The sequence below is a fragment of the Schistocerca gregaria genome, chromosome 2 (assembly GCF_023897955.1).
Source record: "Schistocerca gregaria isolate iqSchGreg1 chromosome 2, iqSchGreg1.2, whole genome shotgun sequence".
NCBI classification, from domain to species: Eukaryota; Metazoa; Arthropoda; class Insecta; order Orthoptera; family Acrididae; genus Schistocerca; species Schistocerca gregaria.
The window spans coordinates 89,022,405-89,043,984 of NC_064921.1; the positions used below are offsets into that span (position 1 = coordinate 89,022,405).

The 21,580-nt window shown below is 40.8% G+C and overlaps 1 protein-coding gene across 50 annotated transcripts in view; it reads right to left on the reverse strand.

The window, feature by feature from the left end:
- The window catches only part of LOC126336387 (uncharacterized), a 258,002-nt gene that overhangs the window by 123,742 nt on the left and 112,680 nt on the right, over positions 1–21,580 (reverse strand). For 37 of the 50 annotated variants that reach the window (XM_050000055.1, XM_050000060.1, XM_050000047.1 and 34 more), the window contains 2 exons: positions 21,341–21,451; positions 6,656–6,763 (listed from right to left, as the gene is read on the reverse strand). In XM_050000055.1, coding sequence (XP_049856012.1) covers positions 6,656–6,763; positions 21,341–21,451 — 219 coding nt within the window. The remainder of the gene's footprint in view (positions 1–6,655; positions 6,764–21,340; positions 21,452–21,580) is intronic. The other 13 variants (XM_050000052.1, XM_050000040.1, XM_050000051.1 and 10 more) reach the window with 1 other exon arrangement.

Consider the following 21,580-nt stretch of genomic DNA (forward strand, 5'->3'; position numbering starts at 1 on the left):
CTAGACCTCTCCAGTCCTTATCCTTCACTCATCTTCCTTCCCCATCAACCCTTCTGCCTGAATAAGAAGCCACTGGCTTCAAAAGCTTGCCAATTACAACTGTCCATTATGTATGTTCTGCCGCTGCTTGGTGAGTAGATTTTCTATCTATCCAATATATACCCTAACTACACTGACATATATTGGGAATTATGGGAAATCACTCCACATAATCAGGTTGTGGGAACTGTAAGACTGATCAATCCTTTGAATGAAGATTTTATACAGCAGCACAGATATTAAAGTGTTTTCAGAAAGATCTTTCAAACACTGCAACATAGAGGCTGCACATATTCGTATTACAAAACTATAAATACAGCTTCCACCAAATACAGCCTACGAAGCACTGAAAGCAAAATTTCATCACCCAATCAAAGCTCTGTCATAAGATCTAGCCAAACAATGACAACAGACATTCAGAGTGTAGGACATAAGACGTACTCAGCCAATAGTAACATCACTGTTCAGTAGCGCAAACTGATAGACATGGAAATACAATGGTTTAAATTAGGTACAGCTACAAGAAAAGCTTTCGCTTATACAGTATACCCTCAAATAATACTGGCAGAAGTAAAGCTATGAGGACGAGGTGTGAGTTGTGCTTGGGCTCAGATGGTAGAGCACTTGACCGCAAAAGACAAAGGTCCCTAGTTCGAGTTTCGGTCTGGTATACAGTTTTAATCTGCCAGGAAGTTTCATACCAGCACACACTCCGCTGCAGAGTGAAAATCTCACTCTGGAATCTGCACATGTTTTCTTCTGAATTTAAGGACGAAAAACTGAGGTGTGCAGATTATTCGAAACAACATTGGTACTGCTTTGCCTCCAACAATAGATCCCATTATTCTATTGCATTGTTGTGGTCTTAGTCTGTGACACTTCACTAGCACATTAGAAGTGCATTACCAAATTTACGTAGCATGTTGGCCCTGGATAGCTTCCTCGGACATACAGCTACGGAAGGGCGAGACAAATTACAAGAATGGAAAACTGACTTGCTCATTAACCATGGAGGCCTAATATCCATCCTATAACCACTACATACAGTTATAATTGATGGAGACTTCAATCTACCCTCAACTTGTTGGCGAAAATACATGTTCAAAGCTGGTAGTAAACAGAAAACATCTTCCGAAATTGTACTAAATGCTTTCTCTGAAAATTACTTTGAACAATTAGTTCATGAGCCCACACAAACTGTAAATGGTTGCAAAAACACACCTGACCTCTTAGCCACAAATAATCCTGATCTAATAAAGACTGTCATGACGGATACAGGGATTAGTGAACACAAGGTCATTGTAGTGAGGCTCAAAACCATATCAACCACAACCACTAAAAATAAACGCAAAAAGCAGATAAAAATTCACTTGATGCCTTCCTAAGGGAGAGTCTTTATTCCTTCCAAGCTAATTACGTAAGAGTAGACCAGATATGGCTCAAATTCAAAGATGCAGTATCAACTTCAGTATATAGATTCATACTGCATACGTTAATAAAAGACGGGACTGATCCATTATGGTACACAAAACATGTCAGAACACTGTTGCAAAAGCAACAGAAAAAGCATGCCAAATTCAGAAGAAAGCAAAATCCCCAAGACTGTCTAAGTTCCACGGAGATCGAAATTTAGTGCCTATATCAATGCGAGAGGCTTTTACTAGTTTTCAAAATGAAAGATTGTCTCAAAATATGGTATAAAACCCAAAGAGATTCTGGTCGTATGTAAAGTACACCAGTGGCAAAAAACAGTCAATACCATAACTGCACAATAGGGAAGGAAATGTTACCAATGATGGTGGCATTAAAGAGGAGTTACTAAATACAGTTTTCCAAATTCCTTCATGAAAGAAGACAAAGTAAATATTCCAGAATTTGAAACCAGAACAGCTGTTGGCATGAGTGACATAAAAGTAGATATCTTAGGTGTTGCAAAACAACTCAAATCACTTAAGAAAGGCAAGTCTTCCAGTCCAGATTGTATACCTATCAGGTTCCTTTCAGAGTATGCAGACACAATAGCACCTTTCTTAGAAATCATACACAACCACCTTTTTTAGAAATCATATTGACAAAAGGTCTATTCCTAGAGACTGGAAAGTAGCACAGGTAACACCAATATTCAAAAAGGAAATAGGAGTAACTCATTGAATTATAGACCCGTATCACTGACCTCAATTTGCAGTAGGATTTTGGAGCCTAACGTGTACTTGAACATTATGAATCACCTTGAAGAAAAAGACTTATTGATACATAACCAATGCAGATACAGAAAATATCGTTTTTGTGCAACACAGCTGCTCTTTATTCCCATGAAGTACTGAGTACTATCAACAAGGGATCTCAGAGCGATTCCATATTCCTATATTTCCAAAAGGCTTCTGATACCATCCCTTACAAGTAACTATTAATCAAATTGCATGCTTATGGAGTATCATCTCAGTTGTGTGACTGGATTCGTGATTTCCTCTCTGAGTGGTTACAGTTCGTAGTGATAACTGTCAATCATCGAGCAGAACAGGAGTGATATCTGGCATTCTGCAAGGTAGTGTCATAGGCCCTCTGCTGTTCCTAATTTACATAAATGGTCTAAGTTATAATCTGAGCAGCCCCCTTAGACTGTTTGCAGATGACATGTAATTTACTGTCTGGTAAAATCATCAGGCGATCAATTCCAATTACAAAATGATCTAGAGAGAATTTCTGTATGGTACAAAAAATGGCAAATTGGCATTAAACAAACGAAAGTGCGGACTCATCCACATGGGTACTACAAGAGATGTGATTAACTTTGGGTATACGATAAACTGCACAAATCTAAGGGCTGTCAATTCGACTAAATACCTAGGAATTACAATCATGAGCAACTAAAATTGGAAAGACCACATAGGTAATACTGTAGGGAAGGCGAAACAAAGACTGCACTTTGTTGGCAGAACACTTAGAAGATGCGACAAACCCACTAAAGAGACAGCCCACATTACACTTGTCCGTCCTCTGATGGAATATTGCTGCATGGTGTGGGATCCTTACCAGGTAGGATTGACGGACGACATCGAAAAAATGCAAAGGAGGGCAGCTCGTTTCGTGTTATCGTGCAATAGGGGTGAAAGTGTCACTGATATGGTACGCGAGTTGGGGTGGCAGTCACTGAAACAAAGGCAATTTTCTTTGCGGCGAGATCTATTTACGAAATTTCAATCACCAACTTTCTCTTCCGAATATGAAAATATTTTGTTGACACCCACCTATGTAGGGAGAACTGATCATCATAATAAAATAAGAGAAATTAGAGCTCAAACGGAAAGATTTAGGTGTTCCTTTTTCCCACGTGCCATTTGAGAGTGGAGTGGTAGAGAAGTAGTATGAAAACGGTTCGATGAACCCTCTGCCAGGCACTTAAGTGTGAATTGCAGAGTAACCATGTAGATGTAGATGTAGACGTAGATGTGTGTATAAATTGGCTATTCAAAGCTGCACTTAAACGCAATGGATGGCTGATGAAAACCACAAGTTCATACCGAGAAGAAAAATCAAACAGCCAGATTTGTGAGCATGCGAGAAGTGCATGGGACTCCGTTCCGCAACCAATGGTGGGTCAATCCTTTAAAAAATGTGGTATCACAAATTCCCTGCATGGAACAGAGGACGACACTCTATGAGAAGGCGGAGATGACAACAATTATTCTCCGGTTAGTGATAGCGATGAATAAAGTTAAGGGGGCATACGTATTGACAAAAATATTTTATTGCAAATATTAACATTAAATTCTTAAACAAGGTAATTTGTTGTTTTTTAAGGTTTAGAATCCCAGCTGGCGGGGATAATGTTCCCCAGCTGCCGCCTGGCTGATGGGCCATTCTGAAAGACTGCCGACCAGCAATGGCTCGCGCCGTTGAATCAGTTGTGTTTTAACGATTTGTCAAACTGTAAAACAACATATGAGGATTATGACGCATTTCTTCAAACCAATCGATATTATATGTAATTTTGAACACATCATTATGTTACAGCAGTTTGTTTTGTAAATAAAACAAATTAAACAAAAAAAGAAATTACCCCCTCCCTCAAAATCAGGGTGCACAGATTATTATAAGACATGAATTATTCGGCTATATATAGTAATATTGACCTTTTTAATTGTGTGTTACCCTTTAAGATATGTTAAACACAAATACGCTAGCAAAAATTACATAAATGGCTGGTCTTCTATGTCTGAAATTTTTCTATGTGGCTGATCTCAAAGTGTCATGTTCTGAATGAGAGTCAAATAATATGTGACTTAAGAAATTCACTGCACATTCTCACTCTTAACATCATTCATATTATGTAACAGGAAATTTACTTTGAAAGTAACGCTCCTCAAACCCCATGCATAATGCTTTCCTTCAATCTCTAAGAGTCCCACACACGAGGGATGATTGTAGCGATCTGCTGAATGCAATTTCGTCTGTAATTGGCTAGTTGCCTTGACACACCACATACAAGCAATTTGCCAAGCCATTTCAATGAGTATTATGAATGTACTGTGTGTAGAAGTTGTGCTATGGAAAATGAACAGCTACATTTAGCAGCAGCTGCAGCTGATTTCTGTATCCCCAGGAATACTTGCAAAACGTAAATTCAAAATAAAAAGGAAACTGTAATTTATTAAACTAATTTTGAAATGCTGTTCTTTGGAACTGTTGCAGATTACTTTACGGAAGATACTGGTATTACACTTTTTACTGACAACAAATCAGCTGTGTACATCTTCCCGTGTGCCTCCACAACTAGTTTTATGTTCATTAGTTCTCAATTCGTTTTTATTCATTAGTCTCATAATTTATCTGCACATATTTACACAATTCCCTGGATGTGTCTGTAGTGATGATGTCAATAACAGTGCAACCAATTGCCATACCTCTTGCTATTAATTGTATGAAAGAGATTTTGATTATACAAAGTAACAGTAGACTTAAGTATAACTGTATAACAGAGCAGCCTTGAACATTTAAATTAAAAGATTCTCTTAACGAACTTCACATCATTTCTTCTTCTATAGCACAAGCTTCAAAATGCTAATCACTGTGAAATCAGAGGGTGTACTGTATTTGTATTATGGTACTTCTTAATATGAATGGCAACTCTGGTTTCCACATCAATTCTCAGAGTAGTTCATCTGCCCTCAAAATAACTTTAAATTCTAATTTAAATTCTAAAAACTTCCCAGGTTTTCCCAGTTGTTACAGGGTGCATACACGCTGATAATGTACATTCATAAAAAGCTGAAGCACAATTGCATGCGATCCATCAGATTGAGATTTTCATGCAATCGGCGATCAGCGAGTGATCGCTGCGATTTGTGCACGCACATGTGATCTACAAAACGATCAGTTGCCCATGCGAAGGATCGCTGCGATCTGTCGCACCTGTGTGCAGCCCCTTAGAGATGTAAAAGGTTGTGATGTCACACTCACTGAAAACAGTTTAGTGTTACAAAGTGTTGCATTGTCTTCGTCCTAAAAACTTCTCATGCATCTGCTGTCGGCAGACCTTGTATCTGCATTGTGTTTTGTAGTTACAAATGGTGCATTTTCTTTGTAACTAAAGTTTCATTTTGATGTAATTCTCTCATCTATGTTTTATTGCTGCAGTAGTGTGCTAAAGTAAAATTCTTCGTTAAATTATCAGTTCTTACCACTCGAAATTAAAAAAATCTAACTGAAAACTAAAACAATAAAAATTCCCAGAACTCTAAAAACTTCCCAGGTTTTCCCAGTTGTTACAGGGTGCATACACGCTGATAATGTACATTCATAAAAAGCTGAAGCACAATTTTTTTTACATCAAGCAGAGTCAGGTGGCTCTGTTAAATCTGTTTGTGTAAGTATCAATTTGTAATTGCTAAGGTACAAAATACTGTTTCTAATGTACTATTTACACCTTTTGGTGTCAGTAACCCACACCCTTTCATTTTTCCCTCTCCTTCCTTCCTTCCTGACGAAGCAACTGCCAGTTGCGAAAGCTCGTAATTCTGTGTGTGTGTTTGTGTGTTTTGTTCATGTGCCTGTCTGCCGGCGCTTTCCCGCTTGGTAAGTCTTGGAATCTTTATTTTTAATATATATAAGATGTCTAGGTACACATTACTGTGGATTGGGAGATAGTGTATTCGTGTCACTAGACTGTGAGAGATTAGTCAGAGTTTGGATTCATATAATTAGTTTCCCTACAGTTAATGGAAGTGACAGATAAACTATTATTTTCTGTTACATCAGTCAAATACCTTATTGAAATGTATAAATATTACACTAGTATGTTCATTATACATCGTGTTATTCAACAATTTTGACATCGACATCACCAGTACGGATTAATTCTATTAAAACTCTTTTAGAATGTCTTTGGCAAAATCCTTCATTGTAATCCCGATTGTCAGTTCTAGTGGACAAAAATATTGAGTCAAAAAAGGGAAAAGTATATTTAACTTTAAAATCTATCAAATGACTGTCACAATTACAATGTAGATTATCTGCTTAATCCCATACAAAAGAGGAGGGATGGGAGGAGGGAGAGAGAGAAAGAGAGAGAGAGCTTGCTACAAATATCAAAGCTTTATGGATTGAGAGCACTCACACAGATTGTGAAGAATTCATAAAAACCACCACCACTTCTTTGTTTCCACTCTTGATGGTAAGACGGTTTCCGGTTAAAGTAGTTACATTAGTTCCAACAGATACAGACCTGAAAACGAAAGCACAAAAATAAGCAAGGGGCATCTAGTATTTTAAACATTATTCAATAGCTTAATAACAAAACCAGCTGACAATGTGACCACAAAGGAAAGCCACTGGACGTTCATTTTCAAACATATATCTTCTAGAGGAAATGCTTCTTTTCTTCCTGACATCAGAGGTCACATACGAGGTTTATTAACAATCAGTCGGATATTTCCTACTAATTAGTCTCATAAGAATGATTAATTCTAAATAATGAATATAATTAAAGGAAATTATTCATTCACAAATTTTGTTATATAAATTCCTTGCTGAAGGAGTGTCTTTGAGAATGTGAAATGAGTAAAATTATACAGTAATTGGTAGAAGCAGCTGCTGGGCACGCTCATTCTACAAAGTAATCAGAACCAGTTATGAGTAGTGCTAATCTACTCACATTAACCAAGAAGGATGGGAAATAAGAAAATTTTATTTATTTTGCATATATACTATGGTAGGAAGACTACCTTACTACATTTCTACGTCATTTGGGTGTACAGAGTGCCTTCAATCTCCGCTTACTGTGTTGGCAAAAATACGTATTTAGAAGTCAGTTGTATGCATAAAAAACTGTCCGAAATCGTACTGAATGCTTTCTTCAAAACTTATTTTGAATGATTATTCAGGAGCCAATATGAAATGTGAATGGCTGCAAAAACATACTTGACCTCTTAGCAACAAATAACCCTGAACAAATAGGTAGAATCACGACGGATACAGGGATTAGTGACCACAAGGTCATTATAGCAATACTGAATACCATAACATTTAAATCCACAAAAAATATATCCAAAATGTATCTGTTTAAAAAGCAGATAAAAAATTCGCTCGATGCATTCCTAAGAAACAGTCATCACTCCCTCCAGTCTGACTATGAAGCATACAACAGAAGTGGTTTACATTCGTAGAAATAATACTGAAGGCAACTGAAATATCTATACCAAATAAATTAATAACAGACGGTACTGATCCTCCGTAGTACACAAAATATGTCAGAATACTGTTGAAGAAACAACAAAAAAAGCATACCAAATTTAAAAGAATAAAAAAGTCCTGAAGATTTGCATAGTTTTACAGAAACTCACCATTTAACTCGAACATCAATGCAAGACGCTTTCAGTAATTTCCACAATGAAAATGTTTCAAAATCTGGCACAAAATCTAAACAGACATTCTGGTCATACGAAAAGTACACCAGTGGCACATTGTAATCCATACCTTCACTTCACGATAGTGACAGTAATGTTACTAATGACAACTAAAACAGTTACTAAACACGGTATTCTGAAATTCCTTGACCAAAGAAGACAAAGTAAATATTCCAAAATTTGAATCAAGAACAACTGCAAACATGAATAATGTGCTGTCACCGCTAGACACCACACTTGCTAGGTGGTAGCCTTTAAATCGGCCATGGTCCGGTAGTATACGTCGGACCCGCGTGTCGCCACTATCAGTGATTGCAGACCGAGCGCCGCCACACAGCAGGTCTAGAGAGACTTCCTAGCACTCACCCCAGTTGTACAACCGACTTTGCTAGCGATGGTTCACTGACAAAACACGCTCTCATTTGCCGAGACGATAGTTTAGCATAGCCTTCCGCTACGTCATTTGCTACGACCTAGCAAGGCGCCATTATCAGTTATTATTGATATTGAATCATGTACCGTGAAGACCGATGTTCGTCATTAATGGATTAAAATTAAGTATTCCACCAGCTACGTCCGTTGTTTCTAAATTCTAATTTCCTTGTCCTGTTCCAGACCTCACGCCAGAAGCCCATTTTGTTGATGGTAGATGCACCGGATTTCTGGATCAGTGCTGTGCTTGCGCACAAAGATGGATCGCACGATCGCCCTATTGCCTTTGCGTCCAAATTGCTCTTGTCTGCGCAAAGAAATTATTCACAGATAGAGAAAGAAGCATTGGCTCTCGTATTTGGTGTTACATAGTTTCATGATTTCTTGTATGGTCGTCACTTTACCATAATCACGGACCACAAACCTTTGACATTGCTTTTTCATCCAACCAAGCCTGTACCTCCACGTACAGCGCAGAAATTCATTCGCTGGTCTATTTTCCTCTCGCAGTACCACGACGATATCTTGTATCGGTACACTGCTAAGCACAATGCCGATGCGTTGTCCCGCTTGCCTGTTGCTGAGGATAGGGCATTCGATTCCTCGAAACTTGCTTGCACGTTCCTTGATGAGGAAACCGATGACGTGGTCGAATCGTTTCCGATTGATTTTCGTCGTGTAGCTACAGCCACAGCTGCCAACCCTGTTCTTGCTCCCGTTCTGCATTTTGTTGCTACGAAATGGCCCTTGTCAACGTCACGGATCGGGGACCCGTTGGTTCGCCGATTTTTTGCTCACAAGGAGAGACTTTTTGTACGACGTGGTGTTTTGCTGTTGCGTTCTGATAATGATCAGTCCAAGGTCTTGGTACCACGTTCGTTACAGTACTCTGTCTTACAGCTTCTCCACCAAGGACATTGGGGTATACTGCGAACGAAACAACTTGCTCGTCAGCACTGTACTTGGTTCGGAATCGATGCCGCGATTACGAATATGTGCTCTTCTTGCATGGTGTGTGCTGAACAACAATCGGCACCACCGCAGAAATTCTTTCCATGGCCAAAAGCCACTTCCCCTTGGCAACGCTTACACATCTATTTTGCTGGTCCATTCTGGAATGCTCGATGGTTGGTAGTGATAGATTCATTCAGTATTTTCCTTTTGTTGTCCAGATGTCTTCCAAGATGTCATCTGCCACCATCCAAGCATTATCCGCTATCTTTTGCATTGAAGGTCTTCCACAGACTATTGTTTCTGACAATGGCCCACAGTTCATGTCCGCAGAATTTCAGTCATCCTGCAAGGCCAATGGTATTCAACATCTGACGTCCGCGCCGTTTTCACCACAGTCAAACGGTGCAGCTGAACGATTGATCAGGACTTTCAAGTCGTGCAGCAGCAGACACCTGCTTTTGCTCCAGGCGACGTTGTCTACTATCGCCACTACCGAGGTTCACGGCATTGGCTCGAAGGGCGCATTCTTCACTGCCTCGGACACACTATGTATCTGGTTTTGGGGGCCTCTGGTGAGGTGCGGCGGCATCTCAATCAGCTGCGCCTCTGTCGTCGCACGGGATCTGCCGCTCGCCGTCTGCTTTCAGCGACAGTGCCGTCCGGTCGAGGCCCCAGGGACCCATCTGCTGGATCACCTCAGCCCCAGGTGTTACCGACGCTGCCTTCCATTTTGCCCCATGGCGACGCGCCACCGCCGCCTGTTCTCCCGCCGGAGACGCCCGCAGTGGACGCGCCGCTGCAGCCGCCGGGCGCCTCCCTGGGTCACGCACTGCCAATCGCTTCCCGTGACCAGTTGTCCTCCAACATGGAACTCTTGCCCGCTCTGGACCATATGTCGTCTTCGCCTGTCGGGTGCCCCGGGCCCGATGGAGGTCAACCCTTCGGCCCCTCCTGTCTCTCTACGGGCGCATACACCGCATGTTGGCGTGCACCCTGGAGTAGGTTTTCAGGCATTTCCTAGCTCCCCACGGTCCGAATGGCACGGTGCGGGTGGCACAGCCTCGCCTGTTGTTAGGCTCCCCACCTCGTCGCATACGTCAACATGGGGTCCTCCCCACGGCAGGCGGAAGCCTTATACCACAACCGTATGCCGATTTGCGGGGGAGGAATGTGGTGTAACCACCAGACACCACACTTGCTAGATGGTAGCCTTTAAATCGGTCGCAGTCCGGTAGTATACGACGGACACGCATGTCGCCACTATCAGTGATTGCAGACAGAGCGCCGCCACACAGCAGGTCTAGAGAGACTTCCTAGCACTCGCCCCAGTTGTACAACCGACTTTGCTAGCGATGGTTCACTGACAAAATACGCTCTCATTTGCCGAGACGATAGTTTAGCATAGCCTTCAGCTGCGTCATTTGCTACGACCTAGCAAGGTGCCATTATCAGTTATTATTGATATTGAATCATGTACCGTCAAGACCGACGTTCGTCATTAATGGATTAAAGTTAAGTATTCCACCAGCTACATCCGTTGTTTCTAAATTCTAATTTCCTTGTCCTGTTCCAGACCTGACCCCAGCCTGCGTGAGCTAAATCGCGTGCCTTTCGGCCTCCTCTAGTAACACAGTGTTGGCTCTCCTGCCAACCACAACAAATAAGTTAGAAGTTGCACCTAACAAAGCACCTAAAATCACTTAATTAAGGTAAATTCTCTGGCCCAGATTGCATCCAGTTACGTTCATATCAAAGCATGCTGATATAGTGGCTCCTAACAACTGCTTCCAAGTTGAAACATCTGTGGACAAAAATTGGGAAGTTTCACGTCATATCAATAATCGAAAAGTAAATAAGAGTAATCCACTGAATTAAAGACCTATGTCACTAACGACTCTTTGCAATAGGATTTTGGAACATATGTGTTTTAACATTATGAATTACCTCAAAGTAAATGATTTATTCACCAATAGATAATATAGATTCAGAAAATATCATTCTTGTGAAAAACAACTAGCTTGATATTCACATTAAGTAATGAATGCTATCATCAGGGAATCTCAAACTAATTATACATTTTTAGATTTCCAATATTCTTTTGACATCATTCTTCACAATTAACTTCTAATCAAATTGTGTGCCTTCAGAGTATCGTCTCAGTCATGCAACTGCGTTCACCATTTCCATTCAGAAAGGTCACATTTCATAGTATTCTGATCTACATAAATGATTTATGAGACAAATTGACCAGCCCTCTTAGATTGTTTGCAGATGATGCTGTCATTTACCATCTTGTAAAGTCATCAGATGATCAAATACAATTGCAAAATGGTTTAGACAAAATATCTGTATGGTGTGAAAAGTTGCAATTGAATCTGAATAATGAAAAGTAAGAAGTCATTCACATGGGTACTAATGGGATACACTCAATTTTGGTTACATAATAAATTATACAAATCTAAAGGCTGTGAATTCAACTAAATACAGAGAAACAAAATTTATGAATACTTCAATCGCATAGCTAATGTTGTCTGGAAAGCGAACTAAAGACTGTGATATATTGGCAGAAGACTTAGAAAATGCAACAGGTCTACTAAGAGACTGCCTAAATGTGGGACTTGTATGAGATACAGTAGATCAAAAAAGTTCAAAGAAGGACAACTTGTTTTGAATTATCAGGAAATACACGAGAGAGTGACACAGACATGATACTCGAATTGGTGTGCCAATCATTAAAACAAAGGCATTTTTCACTGCAGCAGGACCTTCTTGTGAAATTTTAATCATCAATTTTCTCCTTCAAATGGGAAAATATTTTGCTGGGACCCACCAATGTAGGAGAAATCATCATCATCAAAATAAAGTATGAGAAATCAGAGCTCACACAAAAAGATTTAAGTGTTCATTTTTCCCATGCGCTGTTTGAGAGTGAAACAGTAGAGAAATAGTTTGAAGGTGGTTCAATGAACCCTCTACTATGCACTTAATTGTGAATTGCACTGTAATCACTCAGACAGATGTTAAAGACAGGGCTACCTGTGAAAATAGTCATGTGATCTATAAACTAAGTTACAACCACTGTGCTGTTTTCTACAAGGGCATGACAACTAACAGGCTGACTGATAAACTGTGGCCAAATGATAGCTGTATCACTCTGTTGCTGAACATGCTGCCCAACACAATGTGCGTAACTTCAGTGACTGCTTCACAGCCTGTACCTTCCTACCAACACCAACTGTGCAGGTGGGAACTCTCCCTAGAATAGTCCTACATTCCCTCACCCTTCACTAGCTCCTGTCCTCCACCCAACTACCCATTTCCCTGCTCTAACGGCAGCACTACACAGCCTTCCATTCTGCCAACATACCCATTAGTCCTTCTTCCCTCTTCTCTACTTTCCTCATTTTCTGCCTCCCCCCCCCCCCCCCCCCCCCCCTGCCCCAAACTTCTCAACTGCACCTAGCAGCACTACCCTGCCCCAACATGTCCCTGCATGTTCCCACATTCCTACCTGTTATCTTTCCTCTTCCCACCCCATATCCCTTCCTTACCCCCACCACACACAACAGATTACATTAGGCACAATTAGTCTGACCACAGCAGCCACAGATAGTGGGCATGTGTGTTTTTGCGTTTGTGTGAATATGTGTGTGTTTTCTACTTTGGAAGAAGGCCTTTTGGCCAAAAGCTTACTTGTGTAGAAGTCTTTTCGTTGTGCCTTTCTGTAACTCAACAACTCCTCCATGTTGTGAGTAGCACTCTATCCTTTTCATAATATTCCTGTGATTCAATCCTGAACTTTCCATTGTTTAAACCTCTTCACATTAAATACAAGTCCCCTCCAAGAATTCTTACAGAAGCAATTATTATCAGCACTCATCATTTACACCAGTGATATTCTCCTTAACATAAACTTAAAGACTGAAAAATTATTTTGAACTTCACCAGTAAGTGGCACTCTGACAACTGCTTATTTATAATTTACTTCTTTTCAAATAGTATTTGCACAAACAAAATCCATTCTATTCTAGTATCACTAGGTACTGAATTGATGACTGCGATTTACCCAATCCATGAAATTTTTCTTGTCGAAGTTGATACTATTTCATAGTGAAATAATTTGAGATTACTGTTTACATAATGCAGCTTTCTCAGGTCAGCTTGATCAGTGTTAATTTTTTTGTAGATTTAAAATCAGCTTTTTAATATTATAGGCTCTTAAAGTAAAACAAGAGTTTTGTTACTTGTGTGGGAAAATAAAAGATGACAGTTGAAATACAGAGAATATTAAAAATGAACACAAAATAACAAGAAAATCTTTCAGAAAAGAGGAATATGTTAAAATTTAATATAAACTGAAGTATTTTGTCTGGAGTGTAGTCCAATTTGGAAAAGAAACAGACAAGGAGAAAATAGAGCTTTTGAAAATGTAGTGCCACTGAAGAATGCTGAAGATTAGATGGGTACATTGGATATGTGATGACAAGGTACTGATCAAAACAGGGAAAAGAAAGAAATTTATGGCACAATTTGCCTAGAAAAAGGTTGATAGTACACATTCTAAAGCATCATGGAAGAGTTAACCTGTCACTGATGGGAAATGTGAGAGGTAAAAACTGTAGTGAGAGATCAAGGTTCAAATGGGAGTACAATACAACAACTATGCAGATGAAGAGACTTGCACAAAACACAGTAGTATGAAGACTGCATGAAACCGGTATTCGGAATGAGCACAACAACAACAATTTTTAACTTTTGAAATCAGTAAGTGTGCATAAAGGAAGTGTGTCTTGCTGTCTGTAGCCAACAATATTAATAAAAGGATAGATTGAACAAAGATTCCAAGACTTACCAAGCGGGAAAGTGCCGGTAGATAGGCACAATGAATAAAACACAGAAACACACACACAGAATTTGAGCTTTCGCAACCAGCGGCTGCTTCGTCAGGAAAGGGGGAAGGAAAAGGAAAGATGAAAGGATGTAGGTTTTAAGGGAGAGGGTAAGGAGTCATTCCAATCCCGGGAGTAGAAAGACTTACCTTAGGGGGAAAAAAGGATAGGTATATGCTCGCACGCGCCCACACACACACACATACACACACACACACACACACATATCCATCCATACATACACAGACACAAGCAGACATATTTAAAGGCAAAGAGTATGGGCAGAGATATAAGTCAAGGCGGAAGTGTGGAGGCAAAGATGATGTTGAATGACAGGTGAGGTATGAGTGGCAGCAACTTGAAATTAGTGGAGATTGAGGCCTGGTAGATAACGAGAAGAGACGATATATTGAAGGGCAAGTTCCCATCTCCGGAGTTCGGATAGGATATAGCAAGACTTACCAAGCGGGAAAGCGCCGGTAGATAGGCACAATGAATAAAACACACAAAAACACACAGAATTTCGAGCTTTCGCAACCGGTGGCTGCTTAGTCAGGAAAGAGGGAAGGAAAAGGAAAGATGAAAGGATGTGGGTTTTAAGGGAGAAGGGAGAGGGTAAGGAGTCATTCCAATCCCGGGAGCGGAAAGACTTACCTTAGGGGGAAAAAAGGATAGGTATATACTCGCGCGCGGACACACACACACACACACACACACACACACACACACACACACACACACACACACACACACACACGCATATCCATCCATACATACATACACAGACACAAGCAGATCCTTTCGTCTTTTCCTCTCCTTCCCTCTTTCCTGAAGAAGCAACCGTTGGTTGCGAAAGCTTGAAATTCTGTGTGTTTTATTTATTGTGCCTGTCTACCGGCGCTTTCCCGCTTGGTAAGTCTTGGAGATATATATATATTGCATAATTTTACATTCCTGAACATTTACAGCAAGTTGCCATGTCTGTTGTAATCTTACCAAGATCTGACTGAATATTTATGCAGCTTCTTTCAGATATATATTCATTACAGATAGTTGCATCATCTGCAATAAGTCTGAGGTTACTATTAACTTGTCTAAAAGGTCATTGATACACAACATGAACAGCATGGGTCCCAACACACTTCCCTGGGGCACAGCCCCAGTCATCTGATGATGACTTTCTATTCAAGATGACATGCTGCACCCTCCCTAACAAAAAGTCTTTAATCCGGTCACAAATTTCACTTGATACGTCCTATGATTGTGCTTTTGATGACATGTATAGGTGTTGTACTGAATCAAATGTTTTTCAGTAATCAATAAAGACTGCATCTACCTGATACCTTTGATGCAAAGCTTTCAGTATGTTATGCGAGAAAAGTGTGAGTTGTGTTTCACGTGATCAATGTTTTCTGAATCCATGTTACTTGCCATAGAGGAGATCATTCTGTTAAAGATACCTCATTATGTTTGACCCCAAAATATGTTCCAAGATCCTTCAACAAATCAATGTTGGGGACATCAGCGATAGTGTTGTGGATCACTTCCTACAACCGTTCTTGTAGATGGGCGTGTCCTGTGCTATGGGAATGATTCAGAAGTAAGGAACTTGGGTCCTGTGAGAGCTGAAACCAAGAGACATTGAACGGTTTGTGTGTTTGTGAACAGTTGCTTCAGAGGCAAAAACGGATTTCTGCATTGCATTGTGACCGGGGATGAAAAATGGGTTCATTACGATAACCACAAACGCAAAAAATCATGGGAATATCCCGGCCATGCATCCACGCCGATGGCCAAACCGAATATTCACGGTTCAAAGATCATGCTCTGCATTTGGTGTAACCAGCTCAGCGTCGTGTACTATGAGGTGTTAAAACCAAGTGAAACAATCACAGCTCATTATCAAATGCAATTAATGCATTTGAGCAGAGTATTAAAAGACAAATGGCCACTACAGAGCGAGAGGCACGATAAGGTAGTTTTGCAGCACGACAATGCTGAACCACACATTGCAAAAGAGGTCAAAAGGTACTTGGAAACGTTAAAATGGGAAGTCCTATCCCACCTGCCGTATTCTCCAGTCATTGCTCCCTCTGACTATCGCCTGTTTAGATCAATGGCACATGGCCTGGCTGACCAACACTTCCGATCTCATGAAGAAGTCACAAATTGGCTTGACTTGTGGATCACTTCAAAAGATGAACAATTTTTTCAATGCAGGATTCTTACACTGCCCGAAAGATGGGAGAAAGTAGTGGCCAACAATGGAAAATACTCTGAATGATACATGTGTAACCAATTTGTTTCATTAAAACCTCAAATGTTGGGGAAAAAATTGCAGTAGCAAATCTGTACACCTTGTATTATATTTTAAAATATTTTAAAGTGTGTGAATTCAATTAAAAGATCCCAATGATTATATGATAATTTTTATTTTCAAGAAGATGTAAAAGTTTATCCAGAAGTGTAAAGAAAAGGGTTAAATTGCCGCTGTGGTCAATGTTACTCCCAGGGGGTTAGAATTACTCTAGTTGATGGTATCCTTTGTACTTACGCATTGTAGCCACAACTGTGTCATGGTCACTGATACCAGTTTTAATGTGGATGTGCTCAAAGAGGTCAAGTCTATTTGTTGCCGTTGGATCCAATATATTTCCCTCGTACCTGTTCTAGGTAGTTTTCAGAGAAGGGATTTAGTTGTGTTTCACAGGATGTCTTATAATGCCCACCACTAACAATACTGCAACTTTCTCAACTGATTGTTGGATGATTAAAGTCTTCACTAATTATTACAGTATGATTGGGAAACTTATGTGCAAGCAAACTGAGGTTTTCTTTGAAGTTTTCGGTTACATCAGAAGATGATTCTGGTGGGCAACAGAAGCATCCACTTACCATTTTATGCCTATTGCTGAAACTGAATCTCGCAGAAATAATCTCACATGCTGCTTAAATTTCTATCTCGGTGGATCTGAGTTTCTTATCTACTGCAATAAATACACCAACTCGATTTTCCATTTTCCTGTTCTTTCAATACACACTTAAATTTTCCTAAAAAATGTCACTGCTATCAATTTCAAGTTTCAATCTGCTTTCTGTACCTAGTATTATGTGAGCTTCATTGCTTTCCATGAGCACTTTGCACTCTGACCCTTTGTTGAGAATGTTTTGGCTGTTAACCGCTAGGATTTTAATACTCTCACCTGTGGGAGGCATTTCTTTCGATCTTACACTGATACTCCTGGGTTTCCCACTGGTATCATTATCTGGACTGGATGGAGCCTAGCTTCCTACTGGACCTCGGAAGTCTCTGCCTCAGTCCTTCCACTTGACTCAGAAATGAAGGGCCACAATCAGTTCTGGGGACAATGCTGCAACTTGTATGCTTCATTAAAACTCCATGCACAAGCTGGTCTTCTTGACCTTCTCTCCCAGTTACTGTAACGGTCCACATATGACCTCCGAGCCCAGACAACAGGCATCATTTGTTCTAATGTGTGCCACAACCTGCTGTTGGCTGTGCCCTGTTGCCAAAATGGCTGCTTGAAGCTTTCAACCAAAAGGCCTTCTTTTGAAGCACAAAACATACACACAATCATGCAAGCACAACTCACATATGACCACTGTCTCTAGCCACTGAGGCCAGACTGGTGTCAGGGCCAGACACTTTAGAAGAAGGTTGCCTCAGTGACCGCAGACAGTGGTCACATGTGAGTGAGTTGTAAATGTGGGAATGTGCGTGTGTGTATTCTACTTTAGATGAAAGCCTTTTGGCCACAAAATTAAATGTGCAGCAATCTTTTTGTTGTGCCTGTCTGTGATTCAACATCTTCTCTATATATGTGATACAATATTGCAGTGACTGTGTTGTTCAGAAGTACAATGCGAACTTCTGCAACAACTATAGATGTATTCACAGTTCCTGCCCTGATAACATTGGAGAGGGATGTTCCAAGACAGAGCCCCATTCCTTGCAGGAGCCAGAGAATGCCACGTTTTCCTTGGCAAGGAGGTGGAGGAGGACTGGTTCCTGGAGGGGAAGTGATGGGATCCGTAGAGGGCGAAGAAAGGGAAGGGGGGCAAGATGGGGGTAAGGGGGAGGAGTGAGGAGGGAAGGCAAAGGCAGACAAGTTTGCAGGGTGAAGTCTGTCAAATTTCTTCCAGGCCTCAAAGTAGCTGAGACCGTCAAGGGTCTTTATTTCCTGAATTCTTTTTTCCTTCATGTACAGTGGACGCTCGGGGAGAATGAAGACCACAGCAGTTTAACAGTTAGGCAGTGGGGTGCAGGGCTCCCCACATGAAGAGAGCAGCCACAGTCACCACAGATGAGAGTGGCATCACATTGAAAGGACATATGGCCGAACTTGGGGCAATGGAAGCAATGCATGGGAGGTGGAATGTTCGGTTTCAGGCTGCATCTGTACAGCATTACCTTGACCTTCTCAGGCAGGGTGTTCCCTTCAAATGTTATGATGAAAGTGCCAGTGTCTAGATGATGTTCCTTAGGGCCTTCCTGGATATGTCAGATGAAATGAATGCGGCGGCATTACAGATTAGCCCTATGTTCATCACTGGACTGACTGACTGACTTAGGAGCGACAGCCATGGGGTTGTCTCCTAAACAGTTGCAGGCACAGAGGGAGGCTGGCTGAATGGCAGAAGTTGTCTTTGTAAAGAGAGAGCCAGATCTCATCTTGCTTAATACCCAACTTCACTGAACTTGTCCTCAGTGTGTTCCACTAAGAAACCGGGTTTGGTGACGGCAAAAGTCTCCCTGTTGGCCCTGGTGTAGACCAGGTTGTATCCAAGGAGGGTAAGGCTGCATAGGCAGAAACAGGAACTGAGACAAAACTCCATAAAGGAAGAGACACATTTCATGTGGTAAACGTCCACCTTGGTTCCATCCACTCTGAACAGGGGCTTGCCTTGTGGGCATAGCAAGAAGGTTGTTGTCAGGAGTTCCGATACCCCGAAAAGATGGGAAACAACTCCTAGGCTTGCACAAGGCATTCACAGCATGGGTACCAGCAGCGTGAGCTGTGTGGTATCAGGGGGCTCAGGCAGTACATAACAGCCCTACTGCATGAACTGGTTACCGAGCCAGTGACCTAGCAAGGAGACGAAAGGGCTTCGGTGGGAAGGGAAGGGAAGGAGCAAAATGGAGAGGGAGAGGAGGAGGAGGATGGGAGGGCAACCCACGCCAAAGACGTTAGGGAGGGAGTTCTTTCCTATCTGGCTCACACTACATATTTCAAATTTGGAGATAGATGTCAAACCCCTGAGAGGAGAGAGACAGAGACAGAGAGAGAGAGAGAAAGAGAGAGAGAGAGAGAGAGAGAGAGAGAGAGAGAGAGAGACGAAAAGGAGGAGGAAAAGCAACCAACCAAAACCGCAACATGAAGCAAAGTCATGAGGATAGCCTGGCTGACATAAAGAACACCAAGAGAAGGAAAGGAAGGGGCAAAGGGAAAGGAAGAAGAAGGAAGGGGAAGGGAAAGCAAGCCAGGAACGAATAAAGGTTGCAGTAGCTCAGGGACCCATGCGTGCCACACACACATACCCACAAAAGAGCTGCTGGCCCCCTGGTGGGACAAATTTTAAGAACTCAAGGGTAAGTAAAAAGGGTAAGTAAAATGACATAAAAGGTTACGACTTCTATATTTCTAAACATATGAGAAAAATCCTAAGTACTAACAAAATATCTTTTGCAATGAACTTCTTTTAGATGGAGAAAGCAAGCCAAATGGTAAATATGATTCATCAAGACCACTGATGTTATTTTATTGCAATAAAACGAAACACATTTGGTGACCTAGTTTCCTATATTTTACAAGCAAACAAAAGACTAGGACACTTACCAGCATAAGCAAAAGTATGAGGTGTCACAGTAACTTCCATTGTGAGAAACGAAACATAAAGTATGTGTGTTCACTTGCAAAAAGTACTTTGTGATATCATAATGTGACTTGCTACAGTAATGAGGTACACATTTGGCAGTTTGGACCTGTTCCTACATATTCCCACCCAGAGTAGTCTTGGAGCACATATTGGGAAACCACAGAGTAGAACACAGTGATATGAAGTTCCTAGTCAGGTTATGTAAACTTTATAGTCACCAACCCATTCCACTATAGAGGACTTGCCATCTGTCACCATGGATCAATTGACAGGAATTCCAACAATAACCTCTCCTTATCACACTAGCCATAACATGAGATTAACTGACACTCCTCATTTGGGTCTATCAAAGGGATGAGTGAGCTTATACACGGCCTGTATGGTACAACAATTTCCGACAAAGAATCAATGAACAGCATGCAGGTGGTGCCTCCATCATGAACTTCACCGCAATGTTGACTGAGGCGTATCTCCTGGGCTTAGAACACAATTTCCACAAAAATGTTTTCTCTTTCTTTCATAATCACAAATTTCCTGTCTTTCCAGATCTCCAATCTGCTCTCTATACTTCATTTCTGCTTTCTGACTGTGATAATACTCTTTAACATAAAACAGCATCACATTTTAGGTGATCTTAGCAATCAACACATGACAAACGGAAATGAGTCAGCAGCAGAAACATATTTGCTTAAGGGAGCACCTAATCAATAGAAAAAGAAGCATGAGCAATAAAGTAATGAAGCAAACACTATATTACAACCACAAAATAAGCACTGTGAGTAATATCACAGTCAGGAGAGGTCTGAAACATTTCAAGCTGTCGAACTGACGACATAGAAAGCTAAATGAATAACCACTACTAGCTTTTTTCTGGAGTGTGTAATATGTCTCCTTACTCACTACCCCTATTGTTACATTATGGATCTGGGACTTCTGGCTAGGAAACAGTTTACGTATATAACTCCTGAGTGGCTTTCATGTTGTTGGAATTGTACCTCAGACTTCGTACTGTATGGATTACAATTTGTGTTGCCTTGGTATGTGACTTTATTAAGTTAGAGTCTAAATTCAACATTCCTCTGTAAGTGTTCATATGAATCACTACACTCATTAATGTATTTGTGTACTTGTGCATTGAAGGAGATAAAGAAAAAGATGATTACTGAACTGTTTCTTTTCAGCAATGCTATAACGCAAAAAATGATATTTATTCACAGAACTCACCCACTGGTTCTACTTGATGGCAAATCAAGTTGAGACACTTGTTCCACTTCCTTTGCTGGCATGAGGCATAAATCACTATTTGAAGAACCATCATCACGGATTTGCCTGGAGCTACAGCAAAACATCAACTACTATATTTTGCATTGCAAAAAGTTTCTTTCACTAAACAATCATATCAATAGACTAACAATATATAAAACAAAATACAAGCATCTGAATAATAATTCACACAACTACGAC